Source organism: Schistocerca nitens, chromosome 4 (genome assembly GCF_023898315.1).
Source record: "Schistocerca nitens isolate TAMUIC-IGC-003100 chromosome 4, iqSchNite1.1, whole genome shotgun sequence".
NCBI classification, from domain to species: Eukaryota; Metazoa; Arthropoda; class Insecta; order Orthoptera; family Acrididae; genus Schistocerca; species Schistocerca nitens.
Genome location: NC_064617.1, coordinates 402,335,393 through 402,357,243, shown reverse-complemented (window position 1 = coordinate 402,357,243; position 21,851 = coordinate 402,335,393). Strand labels below are relative to the sequence as shown.

Sequence of the window (21,851 nt, the reverse complement as noted above, 5' to 3'; positions counted from 1 at the left end):
CATGTTGACATTACCTTCGTTGCATTGGAACAACAAACACTGGCGATGAAAGTAAGAATTTCAGCTTAACTGTACGTTCTAACCAAAGGTAACCAAGAGAGGTATTTTGAGTATTTCATGTAAGAAAACGTTTCATGTAATGCTGGTACGTTATGTTTCTGTGTGTACCCGATGATTAGTGTGATTATGAAAAGAAGTAGAATATGAGCTCTAACATGAAAACAAAGTGCTTTTAGTCCGTGTCCATATAACACATCTTTTTTCTCCAATATGTGAAGAATATTTACTGAAAGTTTGTCCATATCTTTTTGTTACATCCTGTACAGAGCCTTTTTTCGGAGCATAATGTATTGAGTACACAAAAACTTACAATAATTAAGTCACTTTTAGGTTATATTCTAATACTATATTTGCTTCCTGTAGACAAAAGTTTATGTACTTGGGAATGCCAGTAAAATCTCCACAGTATATTTACTTTCTTACGAACTTTGATGTTAATAGCCGGTGAGAATTAGAAAATAACAGTAGCGTTTCATGAGGTGTTGATTTCGGTGGTTTTTTTCCTCATTGAAAGATGAAAATCCTGACATTCGTTTCAACAGTACTCAAGTCAGTCGCAAATGGGTGTTCTTCATTTAGCGCATTGATGGCAGTGTTTTCCACTTTTATACATTCATTTTACTAACTTAGTAAAGCATATTCGTATTATAAGACGTATATTTTATGTTTTACATCGACATCCATAATCGAGTAATTGACATCTATCTTCAAGAGTCTGCCAATTCAGGTTTTTCAACATTTTCGTACACTCTCCTATGAGTCACACAAATCTGTGACCAGTCTGTTGTTCCTTGTGTGTGTCCAACGTCTCACGCGTCCTATTTGGTTTGGGTTCTAATACGGCACACGAATGATTTGTAGGACATCTTCAGTTCGCCTCTTTAGCTGGAAGTTTAGCGCATCTGACTGCCATAGGGCGGGCCCTGATTCGATTCACTGCCGGGTCGGAGATTTTCAGCACTCGGAGACTGTGTGTTCTGTTGCCCTCATCATCATTTCACCACCATCGAGGCGCAAGTCGCCAGATGTTGCGTTAACTGAAAGGACTTGCAACGCGGCGCCCAAACTTCCCCTTGTGAGAATTCTCGGCCATCAGTGCCACACGATCAATTCATTTCTTGTGTAGATTGATTACATTGCCCAGTATTCAAACAATGAACTGAAGTCGACCACCTACGTCACCTACGTATCAGTCTGTGTAACCATTCCATTTTATATTACCACGAATTGTGTTTCCAGTAGCCTCATTGATATTTATTTATGTACCTATTTTAGTGTCCAAGACTTAGATAATACAAAATAGTAAAAAATAACAAACTTCTGTCAGGAACTGCTGTTTTTCTAATGAACGGACCGCTGTCCAGTTTACTTTATCACTTACTGTACATACAGAGTGGTCAGAAACAGTCTAAAAAGTTTGTAAGGGTGTTTCAGGGTAGGCTGTGCTGACAAATAATTGCTAAGAAGAATTCGATACGTTGCCCCGTTTAGGCCGCTGCGCGCGCAGATTCAAGGAGCCCACCAGATACAATTAGTGTCAGTTTTTCTCATAAGGTAGATAAGCGGTCCCAACCTGCTTCGCTGTGCGGACCATCTATTCAAAAACAGCTAAGAGGCTCAGTAAGTATATATACAAGTAAAAAATATAAACACACATACTTGTATATAATATATAGCGTGATTTTTTCTACCACGTACAAACTCTAGGGATTGATCGATGAGAGGATACGTAACAAGAAAGGTCGAATGAACTTATATACGGAAATGCTTGGTTTCCATACTTGAGACCATGTATTCAGTATTCAGTCACACTTTATTACAGACACTGTGGTCTAATATGTACTGTATCATGCAGCCACAGTCACAGTATGCATGGTTTTCTCCTAGGGGGTGGCACTGTTCCTTATGTGTCATGCCCTAGCGCCCTCTCCTGCCATAGTAATTTATAAAAATGTTGCCGATTCACTTCTCTTGCTGACTCAACTTGTAGTAAACGTTATACAGAGTGGTTTCGTTTTCGAATCGAGAGCTTCCTGACATGGTGTTTACTTATGGAAAGGCAATTGGCGGCGGGCAGCAACAACCACAGCAAAAGTGTTTCGCAGTTTATCTGAGACAGCGTCGTCTCAGGAAGCAGGAAATCATGAAGGACATTCCCGAAATGTTCGGACAGCAGACTTAGAGGAAAATGTGATTAATACTGTGCAAGGCGACAACCATGTCAGTCCAGGCAAGTGGCCCGCCAGTACAAGGTAAGCCAGAAGACTATGCAGAACATGCATGCAAATTGTTACTACCGTTGTCACTTAGAGCGTGTGCAGGGCTTTGCTAGCGACAGACATTCCAAGTCAGGAGCAGGTGTCACTGGTTTCTTCACCAGGCAACCACAATTCCAGGATTTGTGTCATCCATCCTATTCACACATGAGGCCACCCTTACGCAGAGTGGTATCTTCAATTTTCATAATAGCCATCTGCGGGATAGTATGCAGAACTCGCATGTTATGGTGACAGCGAATCATCAGCATCGGTGCAGACGTAATGTGTTGTCCGGGATAATTTACGACTGTATTTTGGCACCAGTCTTCCTTCCACATCGCCTAACAGACCGGAACTATCGGCATTTCTTGTGGAGGACTTTGCCTCCCACGCTGTAAGAAGTGCCAATGATGATTCGGAGGGTTTGCGGCTGCTACATGATGGTGATCCAGCCCACTTCACTGTTAACGTCTGGACGCTTCTCAATTGTGTCTTCCCTGGTCGATGAATCGGACAAGGGTGTCCAGCTGCATGGCCCGATCGTTAACCAGATCTCAACCAGTGTGATTTCTGATTATGGGGCGATCTCAAAAGTATCGTGTATGCAGAGCCCGTTCCAGATTTGTATACACTGGAACAGCGTATACACGCTGCCTTTGACACTGTATGGATTCGTTCAGGCGCTTGGAAACCATTTTCACACATACTGTAACTGTGACTCCATGAAACAGAATGTATTAGACCGAAGACTCTGTAATAGTGTATGATTGAATAAATGGTCTCCAGCATGTAAACCTTGCATTTCCGGATATAAGTTCATCAGACGTTTTTTGTTCCGTATACTACCATCGATCAATCTCTAGAGTTTGTACATGGTGGAAAAAATCACCCTGTAGTTCAACCATGCCTAAACAGTCAATACTGCGGTTCGATAGCTTTCGCATTGTTACTCTGTGCCAGGAAGGGCTCTCAACAAGGGAAGTTACCAGTCGTCTCGGAGAGAACCAAAGCGATGTTTTTCTGACATGGAGGGGATACAGAGAGACAGGAACTGTCGATGACATGCCTTGATTAGGCCGCCCAGGGGCTACTACGGCAGTGAATGACCGCTACCTACGGATTATGGCTCGGAGGAACCCTGACAGCAACACCCAATGCTTTTCGTGCAGCCACAGGACGTCGTGTTACGACTCAAACTGCGCGCAATAGGCTGCAACACTTCACTCCCGACTTCCATAGCGTCCATAGTGAGGTCCATTTTTGCAGCCATCTTTGCATGTTATGGTGACAGCGAATCATGCCGAATGGACCCCTCAGTATTGGTATCACGTTCTCTTCACCTATGAGTGTCGCACATGCCTACAACCAGACAATCGTCGGAGACGTGTCTGGAGGCAACCTGGTCAGGCTGAACGCCTTGACACACTGTCCTGCGAGTGCAGCAAGGTGGAGGTTCCATGCTGTTTTGGGGTGCCATTATGTGGGGCCGACGCACGCCGCTGTTGGTCATTAAAGGCGCCGTAACGACTGTACGATACGTGAGTGCCGTCCTTCGACCGATAGTGCAACTATGTCGGCAGCATATTGGCGAGGCATTCGTCTTCATGGACGACAATTTGCGCCCCCATCGTGCATATCTTGTGAATGACTTCCTTCAGGATAGCGACATCGCTCGACTAGAGTGGCCAGCATGTTCTCCAGACATGAATCCTATCGAACATGCCTGGGATAGATTGGAAAGGGCTGTTTATGGACGACGTGACCCACCAACCACTCTGAGGAATCCACGGCTAATCGCCATTGAGCAGTGGAACAATCTGGACCAACAATGCCTCGATGAACTTGTGGATACTATGCCAAGATTAATACAGGCATGCATCAATGCAAGAGGACGTGCTACTGGGTATTAGAGGTACCAGTGTGTACAGCAATCTGGACCACCACCTCTGAAGGTCTCGCTGTCTGGTGATACAATTTGCAAAGTGTGGGTTTCATGAGCATAAAAACATTTTCCTCTAAGTCAGCTGTCCGAACATTTCGGGTATGTCCTTCACGATTTCCTGCTTCCTGAGACGACACTGTCTCAGACAAACTGCGAAACACTTTTGCATACACTGAATGCTGTGGTTGTTGTCAGCGGGGATAGGTCTCCTGATACAACCTTGCTGCCCGCCGCCAATTGCCTGTCTATAAGTAAATACCTTGTCAGCATGCTTTCGATTCGAATACGAAACCACTCTGTATAACGTTTACTACAAGTTGAGTCAGCAAGAGAAGTGAATCGGCAACATTTTTATAAATTACTATGGCAGGAGAGGGCGCTAGGGCATGACATATAAGGAACAGTGCCACCAAAAATGGTTCAAATGGCTCTGAGCACTATGGGACTTAACATCTATGGTCATCAGTCCCCTAGAACTTAGAACTACTTAAACCTAACTAACCTAATGACATCACACAACACCCAGTCATCACGAGGCAGAGAAAATCCCTGGCCCCGCCGGGAATCGAACCCGGGCGTGGGAAGCGAGGACGCTACCGCACGACCACGAGCTGCGGACACAGTGCCACCCCCTAGGAGAAAACCATGCATACCGTGACTGTGGCTGCATGATACAGTACATATTAGACCACAGTGGCTGTAATAAAGTGTGACTGAATACATGGTCTCTAGTATGGAAACCATGCATTCCCGGATATATATATCAATCCGCATAAAAGTCGAATGATTCGACATTTCAATCTGTGTAACCATTCCACTTCATATTACCACGAATTGTGTTTCCAGTAGGCTCATTGATATTTATTTATATACCTATTTTAATGTCCAAGACTGAAAAGCCTCGTTCACATACACAGTTTGTTGAAAAGGCCGTTAAGTGTCTCAGTGAATAGTAATGCAGCAATCCTCCATGGGGAGGTTTACGGTTGGCCATTCAGATACCGGTTTTCTGCAGACATCCAGGTCTGTCCGTGCAAATGCTGCGATGGTTCCTTAAAATGGCCCTGGTGGCTTTCTTCCCCTCCAGTAGCAAGAAATTCAAGCAAAGTTCCGTCTCTCATAATCTTAGCCGTGGGCAGGACGTAAAAACCATCCTGCTTCCTCTTGTTTCAGGATATTAAATGAATAAAATTCAAGCGAATTGTTCTTCTGAACACATGCGTCGGAGAAACTACCAATTCGATTAATAATGATCAGATTGTGGGACGTTGTGAGTTTACGCCATGAACAGTCAGCCAAGGCCGCGAGCTTCTCTTATAGTGCAGTCTTTTGGGGTATAAACCTTTTAGACATGAGAAATGGACGATTCCCTTGTGAGAGCTATAGGACAGCGATAGGGAACTTCAACTCTAATTTCACTGTGTACTCGCTAATCTTTACGACTGACGATTACACCCCTAAAGTTCCCGATAATTTTTATCTTATCTTGGACTCTCGACCAGCGCTCACGGGCCAGTACCACGCTGTCCATGGGCCACAAGTGGGCCACGGCCCATGGCTCGGAAACCACTAGCGTTCATGATAGCGCACGGGACTGCTGTGCCTTTGGCTTGTGTTAGATTTTTACTACCGTCCCATGTCCAATTTTTGCATCGGTGTCTTGTTCGGTTTTAGGAAACCAAACAAAGAACACGTTTTTCGACACCGTCTCTGACGGACTGCTTGAGTTCGCGCATGCGATGGCCTGATTTGCTAACTTCATTGCCATTTAACTCGGTAGCGGCGCAGTGCAGATCGTCCATGGTTCTAGGATCGGGCAGGTTCCCGCAGATCAGGAGGTGTCTTCAGTTCTGCAGGTCACCACACTAACAGGACTCATCTTCAGTCATGAAACCCCACTGCCTGAGGGTCGTCTTGGATTGTGATTCTCCTGTCCTCTATCGTTTAATGTCTTCATGTAACATACAGCAGATGAAAGCCCGTAGCCGGTTCCTATTTCATGTTTTCCTCAACCCTTTCGGTTAATGATATTGTAATCATAGGGTAATATGTTACTGCACTTCGTGAAAAATATGTAACTGCACTTCGTGAAGTACCCAGTTTTACATTTCTGAAAAGGCAAAGTAAGTTGCCGATATTTGCACTACATTCAAATTATATCAAGCTCTGCCAGGAAAATGTGTAAGTGTTTCCAGATACTAAATTCATTATCCGTGTACAAGATGTTTGAAAATGAATATACGGGTTTTAAGGCCTTGTAGCACATATTACATTCACTTTAAAATTATAAATAATACACCAAATGAAAGAGAAACACAAACAGTTTTTCTTACAATTATTCAGTGTGGACACCGATCACACATCGAGTCGATAGGTGAGTTGTTCCGAAATATTGATTAATGTGTCAGGAGTAACTGTTGCAGTAACACTGTTTCTGAATACGGACAGATCAACTGGTATCTGAGGCACATGCACATGATCGCGTCAGATCGTGTGTGAACGTGGAGGTCATGCATAAAATGATGTGTCAACCGGCCCCTTGCGCCCAATCCACCGGCCGGATACAACGTCGTTTAACCAATCGCGTACTGAGTTAGGCCAGTGAGGCGGCGCACCATCTTGCTCTCAAATAAATATGTGTTGTTCAGCTTCTTCCCATTGAGGCAGCTGGCCACAGCTGTAGCACATCGAGATAAGAAACATCAGTTACAGTTGATTCACCGAAAAAGAAAAAAAAAAGTTCAAATGTGTGTGAAATCTTACGGGACTTAACTGTTAAGGTCATCAGTCCCTAAGCTTACACACTACTTAACCTAAATTATCCTACGGACAAACACACACACCCGTGCCCGAGGGAGGACTCGAAGCTCCGCCGGGACCAGCAGCACAGTCCATGACCTAAAAAGAAAGGCCCATAAACTTTCCGCGGCGATATTTCTTGGGGCTAAGCTTGAAAGACTCTCACTCGTTCAACACATTTTTCGGTCACTCTTTGTCATTCCATATTCTTCCCATAGCGCACAGGTATACAAACAAAACTGTTTAATTTGATCTTTCATTTGCTATATTATTTACAATTGTAAGCTGAACGTAATAAATGCTACAACTCCTTAAAACTGGTATGTTCATTTTGAAACATTCTGTGTATTAGAAAAATTGATGTACGTATGAGTGTGTGTATGTTCACACCCCTTACGTTTTGGAAGGAGGCAGTAGGAACCAAACCAAGAAAAAGCTTCATTAAACATAATGGGCTCTAAAGTGAATACGTTAAGAGTTATAAGCATTTGTTCATCCTCGCACCTGTGAAACCCATGTCTTCTACTGAACAAGCGCTCATAGCTCTTAAGTTATGCACTTTAGGGCCCATGCTTACTGGACGTTTTGTTTTGTTTTGATCCTTACCACCTTCTCGCAAAGTGTGTAAAGCAAACAGCTTGCAGTAGAAGAGATTTGTTTCACAATATCGAAGACGAAGAAGTACTCATAGCTCTTAAGGTATTTGTATTAGAGCCCATGTTTGCTGAGACTCTATTGCTTCTAGTATTGTGTACTTTCAAATGTATGTATTCATATCACCAACGATGATAAACCCTGTATATTGCTATCTTTCATTCCTTCTTTTCTTTGCCAATCTTGCAGTTATATTTAAGTATTACTATTAAAATTACTGTGTCCATGCAAAAGTAACACGTGCATTACAGCAAAGATACAATAGTTTTCCGTGAAGACCTTTTTTTGTAATTCAGTGATAATAGGCTGCGTAATAAATAAGCAGAGCTGTTATTATTCAAGTTAGTATTTTATATTCAAACTACACTGCCTGACAAAAAATTGGAGCACTCAGAAGAGATGGTTTTAAGTCAGTGTAACGTCAGACATGTCCGCACCATCGGCGGCTATGTAAATAATTAGAGCTGCAATCCTATGTGACAGGTTGAACAGCCACCAGAGCGTGTTAGTGTTGTTACCAGGTCTGGTGTATAAGGGGCGTATAAAGCGTCCGATGTTAAGTGATCACTGTGAAGGATACGGAGATCGTGAATACGCATGTGAGACAGAATTATCAGCAACCAGCTAACAGAGTTTCATACGAGCTTAATTTCTCTGACGTTCTCATTCTGGTCATTTCGCGAGGCGTATGTGGGAGAAAACAACCTTTTGTGCTACTCTTTCAGGAACGTAGTCTCTCTGAATTTCAATTACGTAACTCACCGTGAAGCACAATATCTCTCTTGTAGCATCTGCCACTGGCATTTGTTGAGCATCTGAATACTCTCGAGCCGACAAGATGATTCCGTGAAGACACGGATCGCTCTTATGTTAGATCTTCTCTATCTCTTCTCTTGATGCTCCTTCACAAGGATCGCAGACCGATGAACAGTACTCGAGAATAGTGCAAACAAACTAAGCCACTTCTATCGCAGATGAACTACATTTCATTAAGAGTCCTCCAATGAAATTCAGCCTGGAATCTGCTTTTTCTACTAATTGCTTTATGTGGTGATTCCACTTAAGATCGATGTGGACCGTTACTCTTAGGCATTGTACAGGTGTTATCATTTCCAGTGACTTGCCACCCGATTTCTTGGTATATTTATGTGCAATATGTTACATTTATTTACGTTAAGGGTGCACAGAGCATAACTTCATCTTGGTTCAAGAATCATAAAAGAAGATTGTATACCTGGAAGAATCCTGGAGATACTAAAAGGTATCAGATAGATTATATAATGGTAAGACAGAGATTTAGGAACCAGGTTTTAAATTGTAAGACATTTCCAGGGGCAGATGTGGATTCTGACCACAATCTATTGGTTATGAACTGCAGATTGAAACTGAAGAAACTGCAAAAAGGTGGGAATTTAAGGAGATGGGACCTGGATAAACTGAAAGAACCAGAGGTTGTAGAGAGTTTCAGGGAGAGCATAAGGGAACAATTGACAGGAATGGGGGAAGGAATACAGTAGAAGAAGAATGGGTAGCTCTGAGGGATGAAGTAGTGAAGGCAGCAGAGGATCAAGTAGGTAAAAAGACGAGGGCTAATAGAAATCCTTGGGTAACAGAAGAAATATTGAATTGAATTGAATTGATGAAAGGAGAAAATATAAAAATGCAGTAAATGAAGCAGGCAAAAAGGAATACAAACGTCTCAAAAATGAGATCGACAGGAAGTCCAAAATGGCTAAGCAGGGATGGCTAGAGGACAAATGTAAGGATGTAGAGGCTTGTCTCACTAGGGGTAAGATAGATACTGCCTACAGGAAAATTAAAGAGACCTTTGGAGAGAAGAGAACCACTTGTATGAATATCAAGAGCTCAGATGGCAACCCCGTTCTAAGCAAAGAAGGGAAGGCAGAAAGATGGAAGGAGTATATAGAGGGTTTATACAAGGGCGATGTACTTGAGGACAATATTATGGAAATGGAAGAGGATGTAGATGAAGATGAAATGGGAGATAAGATACTGCGTGAAGAGTTTGACAGAGCACTGAAAGACCTGAGTCGAAACAAGGCCCCGGGAGTAGACAACATTCCATTAGAACTAGTGATGGCCTTGGGAGAGCCAGTCATGACAAAACTCTACCATCTGGTGAGCAAGATGTATGAGACAGGCGAAATACCCTCAGACTTCAAGAAGAATATAATAATTCCAATCCCAAAGAAAGCAGGTGTTGACAGATGTGAAAATTACCGAACTATCAGTTTAATAAGTCACAGCTGCAAAATACTAACGCGAATTCTTTACAGACGATTGGAAAAACTGGTAGAAGCGGACCTCGGGGAAGATCAGTTTGGATTCCGTAGAAATGTTGGAACACGTGAGGCAATACTAACCTTACGACTTATCTTAGAAGAAAGATTAAGAAAAGGCAAACCTACGTTTCTAGCATTTGTAGACTTAGAGAAAGCTTTTGACAACGTTAACTGGAATCCTCTCTTTCAAATTCTGAAGGTGGCAGGGGTAAAATACAGGGAGCGAAAGGCTATTTACAATTTGTACAGAAACCAGATGGCAGTTATAAGAGTCGAGGGGCATGAAAGGGAAGCAGTAGTGGGGAAGGGAGTGAGACAGGGTTGTAGCCTCTCCCCGATGTTATTCAATCTGTATATTGAGCAAGCACTAAAGGAAACAAAAGAAAAATTCGGAGTAGGTATTAAAATTCATGGAGAAGAAGTAAAAACTTTGAGGTTCGCCGATGACATTGTAATTCTGTCAGAGACAGCAAAGGACTTGGAACAGCAGTTGAACGGAATGGACAGTGTCTTGAAAGGAGGATATAAGATGAACATCAACAAAAGCAAAACGAGGATAATGGAATGTAGTCAAATTAAATCGGGTGATGCTGAGGGGATTAGATTAGGAAATGAGACACTTAAAGTAGTAAAGGAGTTTTGCTATTTAGGGAGTAAAATAACTGATGATGGTCGAAGTAGAGAGGATATAAAATGTAGACTGGCAATGGCAAGGAAATCGTTTCTGAAGAAGAGAAATTTGTTAACATCGAGTATAGATTTAAGTGTCAGGAAGTCGTTTCTGAAAGTATTTGTATGGAGTGTAGCCATGTATGGAAGTGAAACATGGACGATAACCGGTTTGGACAAGAAGAGAATAGAAGCTTTCGAAATGTGGTGCTACAGAAGAATGCTGAAGATAAGGTGGGTAGATCACGTAACTAATGAGGAGGTATTGAATAGGATTGGGGAGAAGAGAAGTTTGTGGCACAACTTGACTAGAAGAAGGGATCGGTTGGTAGGACATGTTTTGAGGCATCAAGGGATCACAAATTTAGCATTGGAGGGCAGCGTGGAGGGTAAAAATCGTAGAGGGAGACCAAGAGATGAATACACTAAGCAGATTCAGAAGGATGTAGGTTGCAGTAGGTACTGGGAGATGAAAAAGCTTGCACAGGATAGAGTAGCATGGAGAGCTGCATCAAACCAGTCTCGGGACTGAAGACCACAACAACAACAACAACAACAAGGGTGAGTCCATTGCCAACGTAAAACCTATTTCTCGCAGTAGCACCGATAGGCCAGTCAAGCTCCAACCGTATCAGAGATAATCAACACTACGAGTTGTTCGTACTCCATTAGACTTTCTACAGCGATTTGGGGTTCAATCATAGGCCGTTGGGGCACATCAGATCAACATTATAGGTGTGTATTACTGGCATCAAATAGCTGCTGAATTATGGAACATGTTTTATGCTGATGCATCATGAACAATAACAAAAATCTGTTCTATAATAATCTGCATTGGTTCCGTAAACATAGATCTTGAGAAACTCGACTACTTCGTGCTCGAAACAAGAGCGCTATTCACAAAAGGTGATGACGTGTTCCTTGACTGCTAGAAGGCATTTGATACTTCTGCACTTTCGTTTAGTGAACGAAATAGGAGCTTATCGAGCATCTGAGCAGATTTGTGGTTGGGTTCAGGACTACCTTGCGGATAGAACTCTACATGTTGATCCTGACGGGGAGATGTGTGGTAAATTTTAAGTGTGGCCCAAGAGAGTGGTGCGGCCAGTAATGTAATATATGTGTAAATGATTTAGTGGATAGCGTAGGAAGCTCGATGAAGATATTTACTGACGATGTACGATGACGCTGAAAAGTAACGCCTCCGTACCTTAATTTGAAACCTCTTAATGCTTTTTAAATAAAGCAAACGTTATTAACATTCTACGTCTGTATTCTTGTTGCCTAAAATATTGAATTCTCGACATAGTCAACCTGGTGACGAACATTTTTTTCAACGAGACCTTACTTTGTTGCTACAGTCACTGTAGAATATTTGACTTCGCTAACGGAGGCACAACCTCACCTCTACTTGCACCGCTTCATCGCAATCAAAGTGAAGTCCTCGAAGGTGTTCTTTAAGCTTTATAAACTGATGAAAATCGTATGGAGCCAATTCGGGACTGTTTGGGGGCTGATCGATGATGGTGAACCCAAGAGGTTGGATCGTTGGAGATGTCGCAGGTCTCGTGTGTGACGGTATTGTCATGCTGAAACAGAGGGCGCTGCAGGTGTGGACGAACTCGATTACAACAGCTGTTTCTGAAGCATCGACATATCTACATCTACATCTACATCCATACTCCGCAAGCCACCCGACGGTGTGTGGCGGAGGGTACTCTATGTACCTCTATCGGTTCTCCCTTCTATTTCTGTCTTGTATTGTTCGTGGAAAGAAAGATTGTCGGTATGCCTCTGTGTGGGCTCTAATCTCTCTGATTTTATCCACATGGTCTTTTCGTAGGAGGGAGAAATATACTGCATGACTCCTCGGTGAAGGCATGTTCTGGAAACTTCAACAAAAGCCCGTACCAAGCTACTGAGCGTCTCTCTTGCAGAGTCTTCCACTGGAGTTTATCTATCATCTCCGTAACGCTTTCGCGATTACTAAACGATCCTGTAACGAAGCGCGCTGCTCTCCGCTGGATCTTCTCTCTCTCCTATGAACCCTATCTGGTACGGATCCCGCACTGCTGAGCAGTATTCAAGTAGTTGGCGAACAGGTGTACTGTAACCTACTTTCTTTGTTTTCGGATTGCATCTTCTTAGGATTCTTCCAATGAATCTCAGTCTGGCATCTGATTTACCGACGATTAATTTTATATGGTCAATCCATTTTAAATCAGTCCTAATGCCTACTCCCAGATAATTTATGGAATTAACTGCTTCAAGTTGCTGACCTGCTGTATTGTAGCTAAATGATAAAGGATCTTTCTTTCTATGTATTCACAGCACATTACACTTGTCTGCATTGAGATTCAATTGCCATTCCCTGCACCATGCGTCAATTCGTTGCAGATCCCCCTGCATTTCAGTACAATTTTCCATTGTTACAACCTGTCGATATACTACAGCATCATTCGCAAAAAGCCTCAGTGAACCTCCAATGTTATCCACAAGTTCATTTATGTATATTGTGAATAGCAACGGTCCCTCAACACTCCCCTGCGGCTCACCTGAAATCACTCTTACTTCGGAAGACTTCTCTTCATTGAGAATGGCATGCTGCGTTATGTTATCTAGGAACTCTTCAATCCAATCACACAATTGATCTGATAGTCTCATAGTCCATATGCTCTTATTTTGTTCATTAAACGACTGTGGGGAACTGTATCGAACGCCTTGCGGAAGTCGAGAAACACGGCATCTACCTGGAAACCCGTGTCTATGGCCCTCTGAGTCTCGTGAACGAATAGCGCGGGCTGGGTTTCTCACGATCGTCTTTTTCGAAACCGATGCTGATTCCTACAGAGTAGATTTTTAGTCTCTAGAAAAGTCATTATACTCGTACATAAAACGTGTTACAAAATTCTACAACTGATCGACGTTAGAGATATAGGTCTATAGTTCTGCACATGTATTCGACGTCCCTTCTTGAAAACGGGGATGACCTGTGCCCTTTTCCAATCCTTTGGAACGCTACGCTCTTCTAGAGACCTACGGTACACCGCTGCAAGAAGGGGGGCAAGTTCCTTCGCGTACTCTGTGTAAAATCGAACTGGTATTCCATCAGGTCCAACGGCCTTTCCTCTTTTGAGCGATTTTAATTGTTTTTCTATCCCTCTGTCATCTATTTCGATATCTACCGTTTTGTCATCTGTGCGACAATCTAGAGAAGGAACTACAGTGCAGTCTTCCTCTGTGGAACAGTTACGTTACACACCACCAATGTTATGCGCTACAATCCGGAGAGCTCTAACGGCAGAACGGTGCGAATATGCAGACATGAAGAAGAAAGACGTAGAATGTTAATAACGTCTGTTTTATCTGTTTAGCTTCAAGAGTTTCCACACAAAAAATTCCAAGGCGTTACTTTTCAGCACACCATCGTAGTTGTCTATGCAGGAAGACCTACAGAGGATCTGTTATTGATGCAAGAACAGTGAGTTGACCCTGAACACAAATAAATAAAAAGTATTGCTCATAGGCAGGCGAAGAGTTCATTATTATTTGATTACGCTACTGGCACTGAATACTGGAATCAGTGACAACCGTGAAATACCTATGAGAACCGTTCGGAGCGACCTAAAGCGGTACGACGACGTAAAGCTAATTGTACAAAAATCAGATGCCAGGCTGTGACTTGTAGGGAGAATCCTAAGGAAATGTAATTCATCCACTAAAGAACTAACCAACGAAGCACTTACAACGCCCATTCTTGTTTTCTGCTCATTAGTCTGGGAGCCTTACCAGAACGGATTATTAGAAGAGGTAGGAGTCAACGAAGAGCGCCTTGTTTCGTCACAGTGTCGGTTAGCTGGAGTTGAGAGCATTACGGCGATCTTCAGCAAACTACAACGGCAGGCGCTATAACATATGCGTTGTGGATCACAGAGAGGTTTGCTATTGTAAAGCCGAGGGCGTACGTTCCAGGAATATTCGGGCAACATGCGTCTCGGAGAGTGACCACGACGAGAAATATCAAAGAAATTAGATCTCATGCGGAAATTTATCGAAAGCAGTGCTCCCCAATCATGATTCGCGAATGGAACAGAAAATGAGGAAAAAATATTAGCACTAGAAGTCCTCTCCGCCACACACAGTAAGGTGGTTTGAGGACTATAAATGTACATGTAGTAGTGAATTTCCGCTTGGTGGCATAAAGGGCCCCATACACGCACCAACCGGCAAACTGATATGTGTGTACACGTTTTAACAGACCAAGCGATCGACCGACCAACTTCCCCTGTCGGGGTTAGCGGGGAGGACCACCCGAGGGCCGATTCCACCTCCTCCCCTGCACCAAACAAAATTTGCCGTATGTAGCGCTGTGGTGCAAACCACACGACAGAAGTACGTCTTTCGTCACTGTGTGCGGGATTAAACGCTGTTCTCATGCGCCGCATTTTACGGACTATGAGACGCTTCGGACATAGGATGCAACTTAATTTTTAAGCAAGTTTTAGAAAAAAATAACATTTTCACCATTTTTATTATTAGACTGCAAAGCCAGACTAAAAGAATTATTAGTTTATAAAACCGAACAGGCTTTTAATATCCCTGAAAATCATCAGAACTTTCTTCTTCTTCTTCTTCTTCCTCTTCGTCGTTATCGGTGTCCTCTTCATACGTTTTATCCACTGTCATATTTGTTTGACTGTAGGTCGTGTTAAAGTACCTTCGGCGTCTCTTGGGTTTCATCCATCATCCATCTATTCCATTCCTCTCTCATATACACTTTAAATGGTTTATTGATCGAGACATCAAAAGGTTGCAATTGTGAAGTAAGTCTTTCCGGAATAACAGTAAGCTCTGTATTTCCCTGTCTCAGTTTCTCTTTCACAGAGTTTTTCGAACGACTACTAAGCTGATCTAGCACAAGAAGAGAACTCTCCTTCAATAAAGTAACCTTCCTTCTCTCCCACACTCTGTTAATCCATAATTTCATACCAGCCTTGCCGATCCAACCCCTGTCATTAATGTGAACAACAGCACCTGGCGGTATTTCAGAAGGTTTTGGCATTGTTTTACGCTTGAAAGTGATCACTGTAATAAGTTTAGTACCGTCAGAATAACATGAAAGGACAACTGTGTAGTGCATTTTTTCATGTCCACTTGTTTTCATAGTTACAGTTTTAGCACCTTTCATGGCAACAGTTTTGTTACTCGTCACATTAAATGACAGAGGAGTTTTGTCCATATTCGCTGTTTGGCTTAGTTCTACATTGGTTTTCTTTCGATGTTGAATAATAAAGCGATGGAATGATAATATTTTCTCTTCATACTCTTGTGGCATTTTCCGTGATATTGTGGCTTTGGTTCGCATTCTAAGTTCAAATGGCTCTGAGCACTACGGGACTTAACTGCTGAGGTCATCAGTCCCCTAGAACTTAGAACTACTTAAACTTAACTAACCTAAGGACATCACACACATCCATGCCCGAGGCAGGATTCGAACCTGCGACCGTAGCGGTCGCGCGGTTCCAGACTGTAGCGACTAGAACCGCTCGGCGACACCGGCCACCTGGCATGCTAAGTCCATGACGCTTCATAAACCTGTAGCGCCAACCACCTCCACCCTTGAAGTATGTTAAGTTCTACTGTAGTGCTAGCTTACGAGCGTGTATTTATATCAGTTTTGGTTTAATTCCAACGCCGTTTTGACGGTGTCCGTGAATCCATTTCAATACGTCATCTAGTTTTGGCCATTTTGCATTCAGTCCTCTATTTGTACATTTAGTCTTCCTCATTTTTTTCAGTTTTTCTTTACTAGCCCGCCAATTATCAATGTATTTTTTCTGTTGATGGAGGGCCGTATGATGTTTAGCTTCTCTGTTTCCATGTTCTTCTGTATATGCTATTACTTTCAGTTTATAGTACACATTATATGAATAACTTTTATTTTTTTCCATTACGAAACTAGCTACTAACATAAATATTGGGTTTGTGATGACAGTATTAGCAAACTTGTGAATCCCTGCAACTCATGTTCATCGCATCGGTGCACTGTTGCTGCCAGTTGAATCCATCGTTGCCAGAGACAGGTTTCCCGCGGCATCGAAAATATGGCCTTTTTTAAGACTGACAGGAATGTTAAAATCAAATACTGTACATTTTTACACTACTGGCCATTAAAATTGCTACGCCAAGAACAATTGGAGATGTGTAACCAATGGCATCCAATACCATCACGCCGGTTGATACGCCAGTATGGCGATGAATACACGCTTCCAATGAGCGTTCTCCGCGATGTCGCCAAACACGGATGTGACCATCATGATGCTGTAAACAGAACCTGGATTCATCCGAAAAAATGACGTTTTGCCATTCGTGCACCCAGGTTCGTCGTTGAGTACTCCATCGCAGGCACTCCTGTCTATGATGCAGCGTCAAGGGTAACCGCAGCCATGGTCTCCGAGCTGATAGTCCGTGCTGCTGCAAACGTCGTCGAACTGTTCGTGCAGATGGTTGTTGTCTTGCAAACGTCCCCATCTGTTGACTCAGGGATCGAGACGTGGCTGCACGATCCGTTACAGTCATGCGGATAAGATGCCTGTCATCTCCACTGCTAGTGACACGAGGCCGTTTTGATCCAGCACGGCGTTCCGTATTAGCCTCCTGAACCCACCGATTCCATATTCTGCTAACAGTCATTGGATCTCGACCAATGCGAGCAGCAATGTCTCGATACGATAAATCTCAATCGCGATAGGCTACAATCCGACATTAACAAAGTCGGAAACGTGATGGTACGCATTTCTCCTCATTACACGAGGCATTACAACAACGTTTCACCAGGCAACGCCGGTCAACTGCTGTTTGTGTATGAGAAATCGGTTGGAAACTTTCCTCGTGTCACCACGTTGTAGGTGTCGCCACCGGCGCCAACCTTGTGTGAATGCTCTGAAAAGCTAATCATTTGCATATCATAGCATCTTTTTCCTGTTGGTTAAATTTCTCGTCTGTAGCACGTCATCTTCGAGATGTAGCAATTTTAATGGCCAATAGTGTATATTAATTTCGAGTATAAGAAGCACTTGAATTTTGGAGGTATTTTTTCGAATTAAAAGGTAGGTCTTATAGTTCGCGGGATGTGCGGTGGACGAAACTTTAAAGGCCTGAGATCCTGGAGCAATTCAAAGACTGCAGATGTCTGTGGGACTCGTCGTGCGAGCAGTATAGCGATATAGATAGAAGAAATGAAGCACTTGTTTCGTTTTTTCAACGTATTCTAATGGTTTTGTGTGGCACAGAGAGACAATGAAAATCCGTCGATCTTCTCTGTTTTTGTTTCTTAGTTTTATTTGCGATACTTTTCGGAAATGAAATCTAAAAATAGAAGTATCGACATTTAATAGACGTTAATTCGTTAAATACACTTGCTTCATTGGTGTAAGTGCTCAAAAAAAGTGCAGTCTATCTCCAAGCTCTCTCCTATGAAGAGCAGAGAGTAGGATACTTCTTAAAGTTTTAACAGTTGCTACATGCTTCATTTGTTATGTACCTATTGTATTTACTACGAGTAGAAGATGTGCACCAGCACCGTGTGCAGTCTTTCTTCTTTGAATTTGAAAGAACTTCCTTAAACTTAAAGGTCATCTTCTTTGCTACGTACAGAAATAAATTAATAATGTCTACACGAACGTCTTTCGTTTTATTTACTTTGCATCACCGTGATGTGTTTCCTCAGTCAACTAGAAGTCACGTTGCAAGTCTCATGAATCATTTCAGTTAATAGTTGCGGAGATACAACAGCACTGAATTCGAGGTCGTCTTATCTTCCACCACTGGCTCGAAGCCCTATGGGACTTAACATCTGAGGTCATCAGTCCCCTAGACTTAGAACTACTTGAACTTAACTAACCTAAGGGCATCACACACATCCATGCCCGAGGCAGGATTCGAACCTGCGACCGTAGCAGCAGCGCGGTTCCGGACTGTAGCGCCTAGAACCACTCGGCTACAGCGGCCGGCTCCGCCACTGGTTATGAATCGTGATGCAGGTAACAGGCCTCCTCACAGCTTAGTCTCTCTCATATCGGTATTCTTTTTCATTAAGGATTGTTTGATGATGTTCAGCAGCTCCGAAAAGTATCTTTCATCCATTCTTAGATAATTACCAAAATCATCGATTCCCAGCAGCTTAAGTGCAGAACGTGAGCCGGCCGCGGTGGTCTCGCGGTTCTAGGCGCGCAGTCAGGAACCGTGCGACTGCTACGGTCGCAGGTTCGAATCCTGCCTCGGGCATGGATGTGTGTGATGTCCTTAGGTTAGTTAGGTTTAAGTAGTTCTAAGTTCTAGGGGACTGATGACCACAGCAGTTGAGTCCCATAGTGCTCAGAGCCATTTGAACCATTTTTTTGCAGAACGTGGGTAAATTACATTCCTTGCTTAACTACTTTTTGACTACAGCTTTCTCTCGGCTTTTTTGGCCTTGTTACCTCTGAAACCACGAAGTAATCCCCCGTCCTTCTTTGTGTAACGCCAAGCGGGACCTCGTAGAACATAAACGATAAACTTAAGATAAAGAAATTACACCAACAGGGTGAAGCTGTAATCGCTGAGGGCAGTCGGTCGGGACGTATGTAGGCTGCCATGAAATTGGTCGGTCGGTCGATAAGCCGGTGCGCATGTAGGGTCCGTAATACTTGCCCCGCAATTTTCGTTATCAACCTCTGGCACAGAGGAAAATCCAAGGAATATATTTGGAGAAACGTTAGCGACTTTCCGCAAAGTTATCGCTTCCACGGAACTGGAACGGAGTCCCCACGGGAGATACACGGCTGTAATCGGAAGCATGCGCTGCTATTGTCAGCGACTAAACTCTTGGTGGGAGCGATAGCCCACGTCTCGCATTTCGCTTCCTTGTCCTGTCAGCAGAGCCACTGCAAACAAAAGCAGACGAGGGAGGCGCTGACGGAGCGCAAGGCACACCGGAACTACCTCAGAATCAACAGGGACCTAACCGGCACGGTGGAGCTTTCTCTGCTTGGACGCGGGCGCCATGACTGATGACGAGGTGATTTCATCACTACTTTCTGATTTAGTTAGCCGTCGGCACAACTGCAGTAGCTACGATAACCGAATGAAAATATGAGTTAACCAGACACAGTTGATGATGTTTCATTGGTTGCAATAAGGTTTTCACTGCCTGTCGTAGTGACATCGGGCATATGAATGCACAAGATCTAGTCACGGTCGACTGAAGGCGTACGTTTGAAATTTTTTCAGCGAGTATGTAAAATTCAATGGGGATGTTGGAAACTGTAATCTTTATCGTTATATTTTATTAAATCTGATACAAAAATTTACATGTTAAGTTACATCAGCAGTTACAAGTAAAATGACATTAGTTCGAAATTTGAGATTTTGTGTTAACAATAAAATACGCATTACTTCGAGCCCTCAAAAACTTAAATTTTGTTTAATAGAAATGAATTGGAGAAAAGAAGATAAAGCTTTAACGCCCCGTCGACGATTAGGTCACTGGAAACGTAGCATAAGGTCGAAGAAAGCAGCAGTGCTCTTTCAAAGTAAATATCCCGGAGTTTTCCTTAAGCGATTTAGGGAAATCGTGGAAAACCTATTAGTGGCCGGGGACCTGAACCTCTGTCCTCCCAGATACGAGTCCCGTGTGTTAAGTACCTCACTGCCTAGCTCGAGTTACTTTGCTGAATATAGGCCGACGGGAAATCGATGTACGAAGGCGTAACGTGTACGGTATAAAATATTCGTGGTAATAATTCTGTGCCAACACTGCACGGTCAGAATACTGTAAGATATTATTCATTTTATTATGATTTATTGCACAGGGCTGAATTCCGCATGACTTTGACACTATGTACGATATTCATGTCACAATCTTTACTGAAGGGTATTCCGGAGTGTTGTGTAAACAGAGCGTAAATAATAGTTTCATGCACGTTCCACCAATGCTTTCTCAGTCCCATATTTTCCGCGAAGGAGGAATGAGTTGACAATGTGCAGCTATTTCATTTACTTTGTTTATATTTGTCTTATTAGCGACATATAATTACCACAGTATGAGATTCGAATTAAATTTCTGTATATTAGGTAACATTATGTAATGTATTCTGGCTATTGATCTGCCCGCTCCGATAAGGGCTAAAGCCATTAATTTCAGCAAACACTGGGTGTGACCAGGCTGTATTCAGAGCAGTGTCTCTGCACAGAAATTACATACGCACAATCACAGCAGTATGAAGTTACACAGTAAACACAAGATGGAATATATATTCAGTACTAATTTAATTTCACTTTCTAGGCCTTAGTATGAAGAGTTAAATATATTTAAGTGTTTGCATGGTAGAGTAAGTCAAAATACCGCTTCCAGTATCTTAAAGTGTCGAACTGAGGATTTCTTTAGAGTACACCGGGTGGAAATGAATGTCTCTCAAAGTGTCAAGTACTATTATCCTTCCATACCCTTTGTCATACTTTGGTTTCACATATGTAAGCATAAACCTATGAAGAGAATGACCAATAAGAGTTCATAGAAAGAGAATTGGTGTTTCTGTCACCAGGATAAAACTCTGCATGTATTAAAGTCATTTACAAACCAGGTCAAGGAGTAGATAGTCACCATTGATTGAATAGCTTGAATAAACAAATCAATTAGCTATTTCTTCTGCAGTATTGTGTCCTCCTCCGTAGTGCAGTGGTAGCGTTACCGCCTACCACGCAAGGGGGCCCGGGTACGATTCCCGGCAGGGGACTGGGCGTTGTGTAATTTTTCATAAAAAATGGCTCTGAGTGCTATGGAATTTAACATCTGAGGTCATCAGTCCCTAGAACTTAGAACTACTGAAACATAACTAACCTAAGGACATCACACACATCCATGCCCGAGGCAGGATTCGAACCTGCGACCGTAGCGGTCCCGCGGTTCCAGACTGAAGCGTCTAGAACCGCTCGGCCACAGCGGCCGGCGATTTTCATCGTCATTGACACGCAAGTCGCCGAAGTGACGTCAACTAAAAAGAGTTGCAATACGGTGGCCGAACCCCGAAGGGGATATCCCGGCCAATAAATGCCATACGATCATTTTATTTTCCTTATACAGTATTGTGTAAGCAGTGACGTGTTTCGGTTTTCACTTCCATCTTA

General features: G+C 42.9%; 1 protein-coding gene across 1 annotated transcript in view; it reads left to right on the top strand.

The window, feature by feature from the left end:
* The first annotated feature begins 19,609 nt into the window (after nt 1–19,609).
* The window catches only part of LOC126251761 (solute carrier family 22 member 7-like), a 166,632-nt gene continuing 164,390 nt past the window's right edge, over nt 19,610–21,851 (top strand). Inside the window, exon 1 of the mRNA XM_049952376.1 lies at nt 19,610–19,743. Coding sequence (XP_049808333.1) covers nt 19,729–19,743 — 15 coding nt within the window. The 5' untranslated portion in view covers nt 19,610–19,728. The remainder of the gene's footprint in view (nt 19,744–21,851) is intronic.